This window comes from Bombina bombina, unplaced genomic scaffold, assembly GCF_027579735.1.
Source record: "Bombina bombina isolate aBomBom1 unplaced genomic scaffold, aBomBom1.pri scaffold_368, whole genome shotgun sequence".
Taxonomy (NCBI): domain Eukaryota; kingdom Metazoa; phylum Chordata; class Amphibia; order Anura; family Bombinatoridae; genus Bombina; species Bombina bombina.
The window spans coordinates 33,615-54,124 of NW_026511248.1; the positions used below are offsets into that span (position 1 = coordinate 33,615).

Sequence of the window (20,510 nt, forward strand, 5' to 3'; positions counted from 1 at the left end):
TGAAAGCACAACTATCTTCGATAGGAATAGTAGTGCGTTTGTTTAGAGTAGAAACCGCCCCCTCGACCTTGGGGACTGTCTGCCATAAGTCCTTTCTGGGGTCGACTATAGGAAATAATTTCTTAAATATAGGGGGGGGGAACAAAAGGTATGCCGGGCCTTTCCCACTGTTTATTTACTATGTCCGCCACCCGCTTGGGTATAGGAAAAGCGTCGGGGGGCACCGGAACCTCTAGGAACTTGTCCATCTTACATAATTTCTCTGGAATGACCAAATTGTCACAATCATCCAGAGTAGATAACACCTCCTTAAGCAGTGCGCGGAGATGTTCTAATTTAAATTTAAATGTCACAACATCAGGTTCAGCTTGATGAGAAATTTTTCCTGAATCTGAAATTTCTCCATCAGACAAAACCTCCCTCATGGCCCCTTGAGATTGGTGTGAGGGTATGTCAGAACAGTTATCATCAGCGTCCTCTTGCTCTTCAGTGTTTAAAACAGAGCAATCGCGCTTTCTCTGATAAGTAGGCATTTTGGATAAAAGATTTGCTATGGAGTTATCCATTATAGCCGTTAATTGTTGCATGGTAATAAGTATTGGCGCACTAGATGTACTAGGGGCCTCCTGTGTGGGCATAACTGGTGTAGACACAGTAGGGGATGATGTAGTATCATGTTTACTCCCCTCATTTGAGGAATCATCTTGGGCAATATCATTATCTGTTGCATTACTGTCCTTACTTTGTTTGGACACTATGGCACAATTATCACATAAATTTAAATGGGGAGACACATTGGCTTTCATACATATAGAACATAGCTTATCTGATGGTACAGACATGTTAAACATGCTTAAACTTGTCAACAAAGCACAAAAAACGTTTTAAAATAAAACCGTTACTGTCACTTTAAATTTCAAACTGAAAACATTTTATTACTGAATATGTGAAAAAGTATGAAGGAATTGTTCAAAATTCACCAAAATTTCACCACAGTATCTTAAAGCATTAAAAGTATTGCACACCAAATTTCAGAGCTTTAACCCTTGAATTAACGGAACCGGAGCCGTTTTTACATTTAACCCCTATACAGTCCCAGAATGAGGCTCTGTCTATAACTAGAAAGGCCCCCATCTGAAAAAGGTGTCCAACACAGTGCCTGCCGTTTTTCTAAACGTTCCCCAAGATTATAATACCAATAATTAGTTAGAATCTGCATAATATGCCTAGTAAAGCAATTGTTTTAGCCCAGAAAAATGTCTACCAGTTTTTAAGCCCTTTTTGAAGCCCTTTATTCTTTTATGTTTAACTAAGAAAATGGCTTACCGGTCCCCATGAGGGGAAATGACAGCCTTCCAGCATTACATGGTCTTGTTAGAAATATGGCTAGTCATACCTTAAGCAGAAAAGACTGCTAACTGTTTCCCCCAACTGAAGTTACTTCATCTCAACAGTCCTGTGTGGAAACAGCAATCGATTTTAGTTACTGTCTGCTAAAAATCATCTTCCTCTTACAAACAGAAATCTTCATCCTTTTCTGTTTCAGAGTAAATAGTACATACCAGCACTATTTTAAAATAACAAACACTTGATAGAAGAATAAAACTACAAAAAACTCTTAACCATCTCCGTGGAGATGTTGCCTGTGCAACGGCAAAGAGAATGACTAGGGTGGGCGGAGCCTAGGAGGGATCATGTGACCAGCTTTGCTGGGACTCTTTGCCATTTCCTGTTGGGGAAGAGAATATCCCACAAGTAAGGATGACGCCGTGGACCGGACACACCAATGTTGGAGAAACTATACACCCAAGTTGACAGTGGACCCAAAAGTGTGAAGAATCTAAAATTAACTTAAATTTAACAACAACAACATACATCTATATACATACATACATATATATATATATATATATATATATATATATATATATATATAAACTGCACTAGGCAGTTTTGGGGCTTTAAATTTGGTGGGAGTTGGGCACTGAAAAGTGCCTTTACATTGCGGTCTAGGGGAAATGTGTGTTCCCATAGACCGCAATGTAAATATATATGTATATGCTTAGATACATATATATTTATGTGTATATACACATTAATACACACACATATATATATATATATATATATATATATATGTATTCATACATATATATTTAAAAATGCTGCCCATCGTTGCGCTACTTAACCCCTTCGCTGCGCAAGGTTCTGAGGCCGTCTCTGACGGTATCAGAACAAGGCTCTCATAGGAACCTATGGAAGCCCGCTCTCGTGAGCGCAATGCTTCCTAGCAATGCAAACTCAAGCTCCTGTTCGCATTAACTTGTAATACCATCGCACATTATTGTGCGATAGTATTACAAAGTGGAACGCTAGTGATATTTAGCGCTCCACTTGTAATCTAGCCCTAAGCATGCAGGTTGTCGGTTAAAGATGTTGGATTATTTATATAATTATTTTTAATATATTATTCTTGATTTTGTTAATGTTTCTTCGGACACGCACTTTTCATATTGGATGCAAACAAAAAAAATTGTTTTATAATCATGCTTAAGTAAGACAATGTATTTATAATTTTATTACATTTTCCAGTATGATACAAAAAAGTACAAAAGCGATATATATGATTCACAGTGTTATGAAGAAACAACAATAATACCTTAGACCATACAGCATATGTTAGACAACTGTTAGACCCACATCTGTGCAAATCAGAGAATAGTATGTTGACATTTTACTCTAATACATCTGGCACCAAAATGAGCCAAAAGCAACATAGTAGTGCATATGCTGCTGAAAAACAGAGTTTACTAGAAGCATTTTCTTTCTAATAGAATAATTTTTACAATATATTTAAATTTAAAATTCAAATGCACCCATGCACGTTTCAATTTTGACCTTTCTATCCCTTTAAAATATTCTTGATTATTTCTTAGGATATTCATTGTGTGGAATACATTACTATACCTAGCATTTATTTAGTCTTTAATATCCTAAATTTTGTTGGATTAAAGTGATGGTAAATGTCAGTGTACAAGCAAAACTGCATAATTATATATATATATATATATATATATATATATATATATACACACACAAAACATTTTGAGATGTGACATAGGAGCAGTCCCTCCCACTCTCTACATACATAGGCTTCCTAAAGGGCTTTCAAAGGGCTGGGTTTCAAGAGTGTCGTATGACACACGCACTGATTGGATGTTCATTGGAATACTTTATACATTATATATATGTATATATATATTCTATAGGCATGGATTTAACCCTTTTCACTTATAGATTAAAAAACAAAAAAAGGTACACATATACTTTTTTTAATGGCAAAGATTAGCTAAAATTTACCATCACTTTAAGCTTCCTTCCCAGTCATAGGTTGTGTCATGCAACTGGGGAGGGGGATGTGTTTTAGCCTTAAAAATAGAGAGGTCCAAACTGAAATGTTCATGGGTACATTTAAATTATAAATAGAAGCATTTTCCCGACAAGCATTTATTTGCACTCACAATTATACATGGAAAAACATTTTCCCAGTTCCTTAAATCTGAATCTTTTGAACGGAAAACATAGCATATGTAAATATGCTATTTAAATGTACAACACATAAATTAAAGGCACCCTAAGCAGTTACATATAAATTGTTTTTGCTTTTCCCATGTTAACCTTTTAAGGCCTTTATGGCGTTCTATTCCATCCTAACCGCGCCAGGCTTCAGCCAACAGCGCTTCCTGGATGCATCATAGGGACACCCCCTGACCTGATCCCATCATTGAAATCTCACAATCGCGAGATTATAATTTGTTTACATCGGAACGTTGTTCCGATGTAGACAAAGTAACCCGGTCATCAAAGGGTTAAACAAAAAATTCTGTCTTTATTTATAAACTAAATTCCTTTTTTCACAATTTTGCTAAAGTTCTGCTTATACGCATTTCGGTCCCTAAACAGAACACAGCTGATGAGCCAATCAGCAGTATCATTTCTCTGCATTCACAAAAATCACATTTTGTGTTCTTTTCAGATGCAGTGGAACATGTGTGAGATGGTTTGAAAATGCTCTTATTAATGGGGGGAAAACAACACATTTTCAAAGCTTAAAAGCCACTGAAGTGGAAAATAATTATTTAAAGGGACAGTCTACTTTATTTTTTTTATTTCTTAAAGGGAAAAGCCTCTACTACCCATTCTCCAGCTTTGCAAAACCAAGATTGTTATATTAATATACTTTATACCCTCTAAGTTTGTCTGTTTCTAAGCCCCAGCAGGCCGTCCTTTATTCCAGTGCTTTTTCAATCTTTCACAGCAGCTAGATAGTGCTAGTTTATGTGTGTCATATAGATAACATTGTGTTCACTTTTGTGGAGAATGATAATGGTTATGCAAGAACCAGCTCAGATTGACTAAAATGCAAGATTGTAAAAAGCACTGAGATAAGAGGCAGTCTGCAGAGGCTTAGATACAAGGTAATCACAAAGGTAAAAAGTGTATTAGTATAACTGTGTTGGTTATGCAAATCTGGGGAATGAAGGGATCATCTATCTTTTTAAACAATAAACATTTTCAACTAGACTGTCCCTTTAAGTGCTATTAGCATCCAACTGAGCAATATTACCAATGGGTGACAAATGAGTTCAATTCTTTCTATCTGCATTTTATCTGAATAAAGAGACCTTGAGATTTTAATATATAATATTTGGCTATATGCAATAAAACAAATTTGCATTATACTTTCATTATTTATTTTTCCCTTTTTCATGTAACTTAGGTCTGAAAAAATTTGGATTTTCTAATTCTCAAAACTGGAAATGCACACTACAAACTTCTCAAGGCTACCACTGCTATATAGCGTTCCATAATTGGCTTTAATTGATAATACAGTATATATATATATATATATATATATATATATATATATATATATATATATATATACATACATACACACACATATACATACACATACTGTACCTATATATAAAATTGGTCCTGATGTTGTGACTTAGCTGCAGGCACAGAAGTTTATTATTCCCTGGATAGAGGTAGCTGTATAATGCTCCAAGTGTTAATAAAAATAAAGACCAAAATAACTAATTTAGCTAAGTGTGCTGCCTCTGCGGACTCCAGTGCAAACATGGAGCATATCACACTCATACAGGATACCAATGCCCTGAGTGTAAAAACACACACAGCAGACAGTGCAATAGCTGATAAAGCACATCAGTGTCCTACAGTGTCTTCTGTCTACTGTGCCTATCTGGCTACTAATTCCTCAGAATTTACTGCTTGTGATTCCTGTTGACTTGCAGGAATATTCCGTGCTCTAGTTATTCTCTGTGCCATCAGTGTGGCATTTGGACGGATGATCATTACAATAGTAAGGTCCATGTTACTACTTGCACCCTAGTACACTTTGTGTTTTGTCATAATTCCAGCTTTTTAGCTTCCATTTGACTACTGGTGGTAGAGGGAGGAAGTCAGCCAAGTCCTTTTGTGCCAAACTGTGAGCCAAAGTGTCAAGGCACCTCTCCTGCAGAGATGGTAAACTGCAGCAACGCAAGCCCAGCTCCAGTTCAGTACCAGGTGAGGTGGAGGAAACCATAGGATATAGAGGTGATTGGACCTGGAAAATAAAAAGACATTTACACAATATAAATATTTATCTCAACACAATGGTGATTATGGGAACACTAATAAAACGTCCGCTCTCCATGCAAACACAATGAGAGCAAAGAGCGTTTCCGCCCATTAAAGTTTATAAAATTGGAACTTTGAACCAAACGTTTATCACTAAGGATTTTCAGTTGCCCCATTTCATTGTGGTCTTCTCATTTATATATACAGACAGCAATTGTTATGCTTCAGCAGCTGTGTATTTATTTTGATGAAGTTTTCTTTCTGTTATTCATAATTATTTAAGGTGCCGCTGTATATAAAAAAAATTAAATCTTTGTTAATTAAAACCTGATTTGCAAGACAGCATTTTATTTCTTATGATGACAGTGTACTCAAATTGTTACTATATATAGTAGTTAAACATACTACATTTGTATGTCCCTATCAGCCAGTGAACATTAGAAAACTACTTAGCAGTTGTACACAAACATGTATTTCCTGTTTTGTTTATATAATCTTCATTTTTGAGTATATGCTTACAAAAAACTAATGAAAAACAATCTTTAGCAGTAGCTTACAAATAAAACACTCGGTGCATGACTTTTCACTGGAAAGCCAAGCTTATCAGTCTTATAACAAATGTACCTTATAGTAGTAAAGGACATTACAAATAGCACACAAGAATCCAAGATAAACTGACAACAAATTAGAAACAAAAACAAGAAAAACAGAACCTAACAAAAGACTGTTGTCGCACCATCTGATGGGCATTTCCTTTTTGTTTGTTTTTACTGTAAAGAGCTTTACTTTTTTTCTGTTGAAAAAAAAAAAAGTAATCTGATCCACAAAGGCATTTCCACTTCCTATTCAAATCAAATTGTTTAAATACTGTACTTTTGTGATGCATGTTTTCAATAAAGTTTTCTAGGCTACACAGCATTCATTTGTCATATAAATAATATAAACTTATTAAAGTTTATCTGTTGGCGCTCTACAAATACCTGATAATAATAATAACAATAAAGTGACAGTCCAGTCAAAATTAAACTTTGATGAGTCAGATATTGCATGTAATTTTAAACAACTTTCCAATTCACTTTTATCATCAAATTTTCTTTGTGCCCTTGGCATTCTCTGTAGAAAGCTAAACCTAGGTAAGCTCATATGCTAATTTCTAAGCCCTTGAAGGCCGCCTCTTTTCGCAATGCATTTGAAAGGTTTTTACAGCTAGTGGGCGCTAGTTCATATGTGCCATATAGATAACATTATGCTCATGCCTGTGGAGTTACTTATGAGAGGGCACTAACTGGCTAAAATGCAAGTCTGTCAAAAGAACTGAAATAAGGGGGAAGTCTGCAGAGGCTTAGATACAAGGTAATCACAGAGGTAAAAAGTATATTAATATAACAGTGTTGGTTATGCAAAACTAGGGAATGCTTAATAAAGGGATTATCTATCTTTTTAAACAATACAAATTCTGGAGTAGACTGTTCTTTTAAATAATGAGTGGCTTCTATGCCCATTGTTTGTCATATTAATTTTTAAAGCAAAATTACTTTTAAACCAGCATCATCTAATTATAAAAAAAAAAGTATGGATAAAAATGAATTAACTAACTTGCTAGCGAAATTCATCAATGGCTGAAAACAATGATTATATTATTTGCATATTTTTGATGAAGACAAATCTATTTTGCAGACTTAGATGCAGCCAATGAAAAGCTGTATCACTTAAGCTCCTCCTTCTTCTAAGCACTTATAGTAAGGTTGGTTCTGAAAATATGCAACAGTGCAAGGATGATAGATTCATAACTGGAATCTAAACAGTGCAACGGCACATGAGAAGTAGCAATTTATTTTACACCATATGAAAGCAGCTGACTAAAAATCCTTTAGCACACACGCCGAGTAAATATAACGGTTTATAAAATGTAAGCAGCTGACTAAAAATCCTTTAGCACACACGCCTAGTAAATATAACGGTTTATAAAATGTAAGCAGCTGACTAAAAATCCTTTAGCACACACGCCTAGTAAATATAACGGTTTATAAAATGTAAGCAGCTGACTAAAAATCCTTTAGCACACGCGCCTAGTAAATATAACGGTTTATAAAATGTAAGCAGCTGACTAAAAATCCTTTAGCACACGCGCCTAGTAAATATAACGGTTTATAAAATGTAAGCAGCTGACTAAAAATCCTTTAGCACACGCGCCTAGTCAATATAACGGTTTATAAAATGTAAGCAGCTGACTAAAAATCCTTTAGCACACACGCCTAGTAAATATAACGGTTTATAAAATGTAAGCAGCTGACTAAAAATCCTTTAGCACACGCGCCTAGTCAATATAACGGTTTATAAAATGCAAGCAGCTGACTAAAAATCCTTTAGCACACGCGCCTAGTAAATATAACGGTTTATAAAATGTAAGCAGCTGACTAAAAATCCTTTAGCACGCCTAGTCAATATAACGGTTTATAAAATGTAAGCAGCTGACTAAAAATCCTTTAGCACACACGCCTAGTAAATATAACGGTTTATAAAATGTAAGCAGCTGACTAAAAATACTTTAGCACACACGCCTAGTAAATATAACGGTTTATAAAATGTAAGCAGCTGACTAAAAATCCTTTAGCACACGCGCCTAGTCAATATAACGGTTTATAAAATGCAAGCAGCTGACTAAAAATCCTTTAGCACACGCGCCTAGTAAATATAACGGTATATAAAATGTAAGCAGCTGACTAAAAATCCTTTAGCACACACGCCTAGTAAATATAACGGTTTATAAAATGTAAGCAGCTGACTAAAAATCCTTTAGCACACACGCCTAGTAAATATAACGGTTTATAAAATGTAAGCAGCTGACTAAAAATCCTTTAGCACACGCGCCTAGTCAATATAACGGTTTATAAAATGTAAGCAGCTGACTAAAAATCCTTTAGCACACACACCGAGTAAATATAACGGTTTATAAAATGTAAGCAGCTGACTAAAAATCCTTTAGCACACACGCCTAGTCAATATAACGGTTTATAAAATGTAAGCAGCTGACTAAAAATCCTTTAGCACACACGCCTAGTAAATATAACGGTTTATAAAATGTAAGCAGCTGACTAAAAATCCTTTAGCACACACGCCTAGTAAATATAACGGTTTATAAAATGTAAGCAGCTGACTAAAAATCCTTTAGCACGCCTAGTCAATATAACGGTTTATAAAATGTAAGCAGCTGACTAAAAATCCTTTAGCACACACGCCTAGTAAATATAACGGTTTATAAAATGTAAGCAGCTGACTAAAAATCCTTTAGCACACACGCCTAGTAAATATAACGGTTTATAAAATGTAAGCAGCTGACTAAAAATCCTTTAGCACACGCGCCTAGTAAATATAACGGTTTATAAAATGTAAGCAGCTGACTAAAAATCCTTTAGCACGCCTAGTCAATATAACGGTTTATAAAATGTAAGCAGCTGACTAAAAATCCTTTAGCACACGTGCCTAGTCAATATAACGGTTTATAAAATGTAAGCGGCTGACTAAAAATCCTTTAGCACACGCGCCTAGTCAATATAACGGTTTATAAAATGTAAGCAGCTGACTAAAAATCCTTTAGCACACGTGCCTAGTCAATATAACGGTTTATAAAATGTAAGCAGCTGACTAAAAATCCTTTAGCACACACGCCTAGTAAATATAACGGTTTATAAAATGTAAGCAGCTGACTAAAAATCCTTTAGCACGCCTAGTCAATATAACGGTTTATAAAATGTAAGCAGCTGACTAAAAATCCTTTAGCACACACGCCTAGTAAATATAACGGTTTATAAAATGTAAGCAGCTGACTAAAAATCCTTTAGCACACACGCCTAGTAAATATAACGGTTTATAAAATGTAAGCAGCTGACTAAAAATCCTTTAGCACACGCGCCTAGTAAATATAACGGTTTATAAAATGTAAGCAGCTGACTAAAAATCCTTTAGCACGCCTAGTCAATATAACGGTTTATAAAATGTAAGCAGCTGACTAAAAATCCTTTAGCACACGTGCCTAGTCAATATAACGGTTTATAAAATGTAAGCGGCTGACTAAAAATCCTTTAGCACACGCGCCTAGTCAATATAACGGTTTATAAAATGTAAGCAGCTGACTAAAAATCCTTTAGCACACGTGCCTAGTCAATATAACGGTTTATAAAATGTAAGCAGCTGACTAAAAATCCTTTAGCACGCCTAGTCAATATAACGGTTTATAAAATGTAAGCAGCTGACTAAAAATCCTTTAGCACACGCGCCTAGTAAATATAACGGTTTATAAAATGTAAGCAGCTGACTAAAAATCCTTTAGCACACGCGCCTAGTAAATATAACGGTTTATAAAATGTAAGCAGCTGACTAAAAATCCTTTAGCACGCCTAGTCAATATAACGGTTTATAAAATGTAAGCGGCTGACTAAAAATCCTTTAGCACACGCACCTAGTCAATATAACGGTTTATAAAATGTAAGCAGCTGACTAAAAATCCTTTAGCACACGCGCCTAGTCAATATAACGGTTTATAAAATGTAAGCAGCTGACTAAAAATCCTTTAGCACACGCGCCTAGTCAATATAACGGTTTATAAAATGTAAGCAGCTGACTAAAAATCCTTTAGCACACGCGCCTAGTCAATATAACGGTTTATAAAATGTAAGCAGCTGACTAAAATTCCTTTAGCACACACGCCTAGTAAATATAACGGTTTATAAAATGTAAGTGGCTGACTAAAAATCCTTTAGCACGCCTAGTCAATATAACGGTTTATAAAATGTAAGCAGCTGACTAAAAATCCTTTAGCACGCCTAGTCAATATAACGGTTTATAAAATGTAAGTGGCTGACTAAAAATCCTTTAGCACGCCTAGTCAATATAACGGTTTATAAAATGTAAGCAGCTGACTAAAAATCCTTTAGCACGCCTAGTCAATATAACGGTTTATAAAATGTAAGCAGCTGGGGGGAACTTCCGGGCGGCGGCCATGATAGGACGCAAGACTGACTACTTCTTCAGGTCCTGGTGCTAATCTGTACACAATCCTTTCTCTATCACCCCATCAAATGGTAATTTTCACTTATCATTATACAGAAGAGAGAGCTTTTGTGAGGGATATCGGTACTCTTGGACTTGACGCTGAATTCAGCCTACCGGAGAACTTTTAAGGTTGCGGCCTGATACTCAACCCCCCGGCAGGGCACTTGCCTCTGTCGTTACAGTGCAGTGTAAATTCCGCAAGACACTGCAGGACCTTTTAAAACTGATATTTTGGGGTAAAATGTCTGCTAAAATGGAGAAAGCAGCGGAGGGGACACTATTAAATATCCTAGAAGAACATTTCCAAAATTTACATACGCTATGTAAAAACTGCTTTGATGGGATATACCAAAAACGTGAGCTACATAGGGAGAGATATGGCGACCTGGGGAAATCTCCTACTGCTGCCGCTGACACTACTAAAGAAGATGGGCGCTGTGAAGGGGCACATCCACCGATCAACATTAGTCCGACTCCCCACATACTTGTAGCTCATTCAATACCAGAGTTGCCGACTACCTATAGCGGAGAGAGCGAGGGGCGCTTGGTGGTGTCCTCATTGCCCTCGCCGGTGGAAGTGAGTATGCCTGATGTGGGCCTGATAGTCCCACCGCTTCTGGACCAGGATGAGCCCTCAACTATGGGGGTTAATTCTAGCCCTGCTCCATCAGCAATAGTGGAGACCGGACACCTGATTGAAGTTGGAAGCCTAAATAGACAACAGCCGAAGTGGATGAGGGAGCTGTCGTTGATACAAGCAGATCACCGAGACTCCGTTTCCCGACAGCGTGTGATGCTGCAGCCGCAGGGAGAGAATGCCGTTATAGTCACGCTGCAGCTTCAACCCACAGAGTCTCTTAGCCTGCTATGCTTACTACCGGAGTCCGGACATTCACTGGCTGGTGGAGCGACTATTAGCAAAGCTACCGTTGCAATTACGGATCCCCACTCTTGCCCCTTTAGGCTAAAAGATATGATATGGAGAGGTGGACTCTCAGAGGACTTCACCGTCTGTGTCAGTTCAAAAAGGCAAGATGGCATAGGTTATACGCTTCTAGAGACTGCCACTTTGCTACTGTAGTTGTGAAGCAGTATACTGTGCAGAGACCTTTGCAGACGCTCACTTCCCTAAATAAACTCTGAGATGCGACTACTTTACCTACTGTGTAACCTACATGCCGTTATGTGAAGGGTAACCAGACATAGAACATGGGTACATACATATCCTAGTGACGCCAGATGGCTGATGATACCTTTTTAGGTTGTAAGCTTGCTTGTGCCCAGAACCTAGATATTTATAAATTAGTTAATCACTGACTCTAATGTCTTTGCTAGTATATAAAATGATGTGGTACATTAGGGGCGACATAGTAGATTCTGTATGTTATCTTAACCCGTTTAATTTGCAAGCCCTGTTAGAGCTGTAGCAAGCAGACCCCATTGCTCTTTATTATAGCACTGATGGGTGGAGTATGAACCCTGACAGACTAATGTATGACATGGATACAAGATGAGGGGTGGGTTATGTGTTCAATAGCCTCATTATATATGCTCTTTGCTGCAAATATGCTTTCTTGTTATGTTTCTTGTTATATTAGAATTCAGTTATGCAGGCATTTCCCCCTCTAGAGAAATTAGGATGATTATCATTTATGCTATTGCATTTTAATGTGCACCTACATACTTGATTGATGTGTTAGCCCTAAGGCTTCTTTACAGATACTAGGAGACTTTATTAAAGCTATAAAAAAGAGGTTCTCATTAGGAGACCCAAAAGTGGTCTCTCTTACTAGGATCAGCCTCCTATCCAAGGTTTATGAGTTTACAACTGAGGCCCAAGAGTGACCTCTTGTGTCACATGGGAGGCATATGGAATATCAGGCATTTTATCTACATACTGTGCTTTTGAACACGTTATAGTACCTGTGTAATATTATGTTTTGTTCTGCTCTTTTACTGCATGTATGCCTTACAATGAACCTCAATAAAATAAAATTAAAAAAAAAAAAAAAATGTAAGCAGCTGACTAAAAATCCTTTAGCACGCCTAGTCAATATAACGGTTTATAAAATGTAAGCAGCTGACTAAAAATCCTTTAGCACACGCGCCTAGTCAATATAACGGTTTATAAAATGTAAGCAGCTGACTAAAAATCCTTTAGCACACGCGCCTAGTCAATATAACGGTTTATAAAATGTAAGCAGCTGACTAAAAATCCTTTAGCACACGCGCCTAGTCAATATAACGGTTTATAAAATGTAAGCAGCTGACTAAAAATCCTTTAGCACGCCTAGTCAATATAACGGTTTATAAAATGTAAGCAGCTGACTAAAAATCCTTTAGCACACGCGCCTAGTCAATATAACGGTTTATAAAATGTAAGCAGCTGACTTAAAATCCTTTAGCACACGCGCCTAGTCAATATAACGGTTTATAAAATGTAAGCGGCTGACTAAAAATCCTTTAGCACACGCGACTAGTCAATATAACGGTTTATAAAATGTAAGCAGCTGACTAAAAATCCTTTAGCACACGCGCCTAGTAAATATAACGGTTTATAAAATGTAAGCAGCTGTCTAAAAATCCTTTAGCACACACGCCTAGTCAATATAACGGTTCATAAAATGTAAGCAGCTGACTAAAAATCCTTTAGCACACACGCCTAGTAAATATAACGGTTTATAAAATGTAAGCAGCTGACTAAAAATCCTTTAGCACACGCGCCTAGTCAATATAACGGTTTATAAAATGTAAGCAGCTGACTAAAAATCCTTTAGCACACGCGCCTAGTAAATATAACGGTTTATAAAATGTAAGCAGCTAACTAAAAATCCTTTAGCACACGCACCTAGTAAATATAAAGGTTTATAAAATGTAAGCAGCTGACTTAAAATCCTTTAGCACACATGTCTAGTAAATATAACGGTTTATAAAATGTAAGCAGCTGACTAAACATCCTTTAGGACAAGCGACTAGTAAATATAACGTTTTATAAAATGTAAGCAGCTGACTAAACGTCCTTTAGCACACGCGCCTAGTCAATATAAAGGTTTATAAAATGTAAGCAGCTGACTAAAAATCCTTTAGCACACGCGACTAGTAAATATAACGGTTTATAAAATGTAAGCAGCTGACTAAAAATCCTTTAGCACACGCGACTAGTAAATATAACGGTTTATAAAATGTAAGCAGCTGACTAAAAATCCTTTAGCACACGCGACTAGTAAATATAACGGTTTATAAAATGTAAGCAGCTGACTAAAAATCCTTTAGCACACGCGCCTAGTCAATATAAAGGTTTATAAAATGTAAGCAGCTGACTAAAAATCCTTTAGCACACGCGCCTAGTAAATATAACGGTTTATAAAATGTAAGCAGCTGACTAAAAATCCTTCAGCACATGCGCCTAGTCAATATAAAGGTTTATAAAATGTAAGCAGCTGACTAAAAATCCTTTAGCACACCCGCCTAGTCAATATAACGGTTTATAAAATGTAAGCAGCTGACTAAAAATCCTTTAGCACACACGCCTAGTAAATATAACGGTTTATAAAATGCAAGCAGCTGACTAAAAATCCTTTAGCACACGCGCCTAGTAAATATAACGGTATATAAAATGTAAGCAGCTGACTAAAAATCCTTTAGCACACGCGCCTAGTAAATATAACGGTTTATAAAATGTAAGCAGCTGACTAAAAATCCTTTAGCACACGCGCCTAGTAAATATAACGGTATATAAAATGTAAGCAGCTGACTAAAAATCCTTTAGCACACGCGCCTAGTAAATATAACGGTTTATAAAATGTAAGCAGCTGACTAAAAATCCTTTAGCACACGCGCCTAGTAAATATAACGGCTTATAAAATGTAAGCAGCTGACTAAAAATCCTTTAGCACACGCGCCTAGTAAATATAACGGTTTATAAAATGTAAGCAGCTGACTAAAAATCCTTTAGCACACGCGCCTAGTAAATATAACGGTTTATCAAATGTAAGCAGCTGACTAAAAATCCTTTAGCACACGCGCCTAGTCAATATAAAGTTTTATAAAATGTAAGCAGCTGACTAAAAATCCTTTAGCACACGCGACTAGTAAATATAACGGTTTATAAAATGTAAGCAGCTGACTAAAAATCCTTTAGCACACGCGCCTAGTCAATATAAAGTTTTATAAAATGTAAGCAGCTGACTAAAAATCCTTTAGCACACGCGACTAGTAAATATAACGGTTTATAAAATGTAAGCAGCTGACTAAAAATCCTTTAGCACACGCGCCTAGTCAATATAATAAGCATTTTTATTACATCTCTTTCATATGCACCCATTATCCTCCTATTAGTTACACTGAGGTGAGGCAGCTGAAGAATCCCAGATTCACACAAGTGGTTTACTGATGAGCATCCTGTGCTGGTTGTATCTCTGATCTCCCCATGCTTGTAACTTTTACATCAACCTATTAGCACTTTTCTCAAATAGAATAATCACATGGTATTGATAACAAGCAGGACCATACACTCCCTTATAAACGGACTTCCATTCACACTATAGTTATTCCAGAGCCCGTACCTTATGCAGTCCAGTAAATGCCACGCCTAAACTCTTCCCATCCCTATAGAAACTAAGGGTCCCCTCTTCCAGATTCAGGTGCACACCGATTACTGTTCCCTGGCTGTAGAATGGCTCTGTGTACCTTTGGCTGTGGCCCCCATGCCAGACTGTGCCTTTATAAGACAGACCCCAGCTTTCTGAATCCATCCCTTGAAAAGAAGACACAGGAGAGGAAAATAAATAAGTGCTAGACAAAGAACAGAAGTCAAATTAATGCATTCCAAATAAAGTTTTTTTTATTAAATATTTGTATTGAATTTTTAAATCACAACATTAAAGTGATGGTAAACTTTAGACTATAAGAATGTTGCAATAAAAAATATAACTGTTTGCAAGTAAAACCATATCATTTTTTTTAAGTGTATATATATTTTATAATAAAAGATTTATAATCCTACTCGGTATTGTCTGTTCCTCCACCCCCTTCATTTCCTCTTTTAGCTGGGCTGTAATGTATAGAGCAGTCCTATCCACTCTCTACATAGGCTTTCTAAAGGCTTTCAAGGGGCTGGACTTCAAGATTGTCAAATGACACACATGTTGATTGGACGTTCATCCATGTGGGCCAGCAAAACATTGTAATAGAAGCATTATTATATGAACTAATTTAACCCTTTCACAGATGGATTAAAAAAAAAAAAAGTACACATATACTTTTTTAATGGCAAATATCACATTTATGGCATTTGGTTATTTAAAGTTTACCATCACTTTAAATGAAAAAGAATAAACTGTTTGCATTGAGATATACTTCTGAGACCAATTCCCTCAAAGGGAGGAAGAAAAGAGAACAGGGAAAAAGAAAGGTTCAACGTATAAGGATTTGAGTCTTCCAAACAGAGCACATTTGTAAATAGCTTATTTGATTTAAAAAGTTGTACAATGAATAATAAGATGTAGCATTAGCTATGGTTTTATGTGTGAGTATTGAATGAGTGTACTTTTTAGCTGTAGCCTCCTGTTCTCTTGTTTGGAATACATATAAACAATTGTATACTACAGCTATATGAGGTTGTACCGTATGCTTTTTTTTTTTGTAAATATTTTTTTATTGAGGTTTACCAAAATAAGTACAGACATTATACACCAGTAGAAGACACCGGGTCTGCACAATGTCAGAAGAGTCACACACATACACAAGTGCAAAAGCATCCTGTTCTGCAGCAGTTTAAATCTTTATAACAGACCATACATATTAACTGTGTCAAAAACATCAGTGTGATCATATGCAGAACTAGAGAGAAAAAAGGCAAACAAATTTAAAACCTCATTTTTTCCCTATTTATCCGAGATTTCTATATTCCATCCAAGCGCCCCCTAACATAAACAAAAATAATAGAGATAGGTATACCCCAATTAGTTATTAATGACCCCTCTTGGTACACAATTATTAACTATGTATGAGGGGTGAAGCTTGGGGAATATCAACAGGGCCGCTCTTGGACCCATTCCAAACAGGAAGACAAAATAGAAGGTATATAGGCCACTATTGGGCCTTGATATATATATATAATGCAAAGCACCTTATTTATCCAAGAATATCAGTGTATTTTGTCATTTAATCATATGTGATTCATCCTTTTTGATGTCAGAAGCCTATCTTGGACCTCATGAACACATTACATAATTACAGTTAAAAGGACATAATACTCATTTACTGTGATCTCATGAGATTTCACTTAACTCATGAGATTTCATTGTAAACTTCCTTAAGCTGAATAGGGAAATAAGATGAGAGTGCACGAGGCTCAATCCTTCGGCTGATAGAGTGAAAAAGGTTAGACTGCTAATTGGTAGGGAATATAGCTCACATTTAAAACTTATCCCAAAAAGTTTCTATAATTAAATGTTGAATAAGGTGGCGCAAATAAAATTGCTATTCCTAGTAAAAAAGAATTTGTGGTTGTTGACGGTCTTTATAAGTACCTCTGATTTGTGTATTCTTTTTTTGAAAAGATGATAAGGAAATAGATATTATGTTTAAAAATACTTTATTTGTATACGTACATGTGGTTGTCACAAACTAAAAATATATATGTAAACACCGGTGTTTCTAATGTTAAAATCATACAGTTGTATCTAAAAATGTATACATTGTATCTTGACATCTGTTCTATATAGATTGTATCTGTTTTATACATTCATATATTGAAAAGCAATTAAAAGGCAATTTCTACGATATTGTGCATACAGTTTATCAGAAAAAACAGTTAAAACATTAAAAGCAACTGAAAAAACTTGATTGGCTGATATGTAAAAAGTTTCTTTCTATTTCTTGTTTTGTACAGTACTGTGCTGAAAGGGTATATAAGATACGATATTGCGATGTGTGGTACTTATGCTGAAATGTTCTTTTTAGTTGGTTACCTTATGGTGTGTCTGGCTGATCACACTGATTTGACTGAGTCTGTATCGTAAGAATTTCAACTGGTATAATGATCAGTGCTGAAGTGTGTTTCCGTTGTTTCAGTGTTTTGAATCCGTCTTCTCGAGGTGTTGTCCTCTTATAATGGTATTTGGTTTATGATCTGTGGTTATTGGTTGATGATTTGAGGCTCCAAGATTCTGGGTTTGGTAGTGACCAGGCACTTGTTATAATCCTTTCTTTCAAGTGTGTGCGTTGGGGAGCCGGGTTTTCTTTCGGTCAGTGACCGATTCCTTAGTGTTGGTAATCGCTCTTTTTGGGGAATCCTTTGTGGCTTCTTGTTACCCTTTGTGGCTTCTTGTTACCCTTGGCAGTCAGGATGCGGGTATCTGTGATGTGCCATGTTCTTGGCACAAATAGTATAGATTCTTTTCGGGGCTTCAGCTCACAATCTCCTCAGCTCAGCAGAGTAAGTTCTGTGTAAAAAGTTACACACACAAATTCTTTTTTACTAGGAATAGCAATTTTATTTGCGCCACCTTATTCAACATTCAAGGTTAGGCAGTGGCTACCTAACTCTGCCGAATATTACGGAGGGTTACAGTAACCCCTATCCGTAATAATATGGGGGGGTTAAAACCTTTATAGAGCTTTTAATTTGGTCATGAGAGTGTGATGTATGTAGTGCAGAACAACATATAGAATTGTGGCTTTACTGTATTGTGAAGTCAAACATTAGAGCCCATCTTGAACCCTTGCACAATAATCTCAACCTAAGGAATAGTTATTTGACTTTTGATAGGTGCTCCTAAGCAATGGATTACAACATAGCAAAGTGTTAGGAATAATAGTTATATTCCCTAAGCAACTCAGAATCACCAGTATACTATCTTGCATATGCAATAGACACTCTATAACATTTAACATGTCAAATTAGAAAACATAGTACACAGTTATTATGACTTATTGTTCTAACGCTGAAAACAAAATTGAGTGATGCTTAATTCAGCACATAGCTGCACATAAAGTATTCTAGACTTATGAGAGGATTACATTAAAAATACCATCCATAGTAACTGATGCGTTGAAACATGCAAATATAGGACTGCACCTTAAGAGTAAGCATAGTGACACGTTTATACGGTGCTTTGTACCATGAAGCATAATATAAGACTCAGAAAGTTGAATGTTAAACTGCTAAACAGCTACACATCATCCCAGAAAATTAAAAGCTTGCAGCCCACAGTCCAAATATATCTATATGTCCCATGGAACAGTTCATCATGCCCAAAGATTGACACTTATGTAAATTCTCTGGGCACACTGTAGTGCTTAATATACCAAGTTGCAGGACAGATTACAAAATTATTGAGAAAAATATCAAAGCCAGAGCTTTACAGGTATATAGAACATGCACATATAAAACAATCAAGTAATGCGAGCAGAACACGTATAGGAACACATAGAAACATTCATATATGGGGTCTATATGAACACCACTAAACATATCAAAACCTTACATTGCTCCTTCATTAAGGTTAGTGCTGGGAATGAAAGCAGAGGGAATTGCCTCAACATACTAATATGACTGCACACAGCGCATGGATGCTTAAGGCTTCCAGATATCTGAGCGCTATCCCATACAGCACCCCATGAAAATAGAATTTACACCATCAGACAATAGAGTCCTCATGAAGCAAAAAGAAAAAGAAAAGCACATAACAGTCCACACTGTGAGATTATAATATGGTGTTTAAAAACAAAATTATAAAAATAAACTGCACGTCAGATGGGAACAGTCTCACATATATTAAACTGTCCACAGCTATGCAGAAGGTGAGGAAAAATCAGCCAACTCCGGTTTTAATGCGAGGTCTTGAGTGAAAATGGTCCAACAGTACTTTCCTTGTCGTTGGACAGCTGTCACTGACATATGTGATGCGGCAAGACTATGCCCGAGGCATAAGGACAGTAGAAGAAATAAGAAGATTGCTGAGGAGAGTAGTTCCCCTCCCAAGTTGTGATATTGCAATCCCCTGGAGACCCAGCACCAGTAACATCCACACTGGCTTCAGGAGAGTCGGCTGCTTCTCCCCCAATAGCCAGCGGGGAATATCCCAAGTCAGGACTCCAAAAGGTACCCGTCAAATGGTAAGGCTTATACTTGCTGTTACTGTGTGCTGATCGATCCACTAAGGTTATCATGCTGCTTGCTGTGATGTGTAGCGTTAGCTAAGCGTATCGCCTCATGGTCTCAAAGATGGCCACCACACCCTTCTGTCACAGCCTAATCCTGAAGCCTTTCTGTTTAACGTTCTCTCAGAGTCGGCTTAGCAGTCAATCGATTTATGCGGTATGGCTCTTACACAGTTTCCCTTGGGATTCAGATCAGATTCAGACTATTTTAAAGGGGTATGAGGTGTTATCAGAGTCCTCTATGTCGGAGCTCTATGCAAAGGCGACCATTTTCTACCGCCACCAGGCTCCGCCCCCATGCGGTTTATATATATATATATATATATATATATATATATATATATATACACACACACACACACTGTATATGTATATATATATATATATATATATATATATATATATATATTAACAAACATACACAGAAATACATCTGTCAGACTGCATAATCACCAAATTATATAAAACTTTATACATTATCAGCACTCACTGGGCTTTCTGAAAACAAGTTTAACAATTTTGTATTTTGTTTTCCAAAGCCCAGTGAGTGATGGTGTACTGTATATGAAATGATGTACAGAATTATCACAATGCTCCTCTTGGTATCTATCGGGCAATGATTTAATCAAGGGCACAAGGGG

General features: G+C 36.5%; 1 protein-coding gene across 2 annotated transcripts in view; it reads right to left on the bottom strand.

Moving 5' to 3' along the window:
* Positions 1-2,550: 2,550 nt before the first annotated feature.
* LOC128643666 (SPRY domain-containing SOCS box protein 3) overlaps positions 2,551-20,510 on the bottom strand; it is a 67,666-nt gene continuing 49,706 nt past the window's right edge. For both annotated transcript variants that reach the window (XM_053696495.1, XM_053696494.1), the window contains 2 exons: positions 15,267-15,457; positions 2,551-5,635 (listed from right to left, as the gene is read on the bottom strand). In XM_053696495.1, coding sequence (XP_053552470.1) covers positions 5,405-5,635; positions 15,267-15,457 — 422 coding nt within the window. In that variant the 3' untranslated portion in view covers positions 2,551-5,404. The remainder of the gene's footprint in view (positions 5,636-15,266; positions 15,458-20,510) is intronic.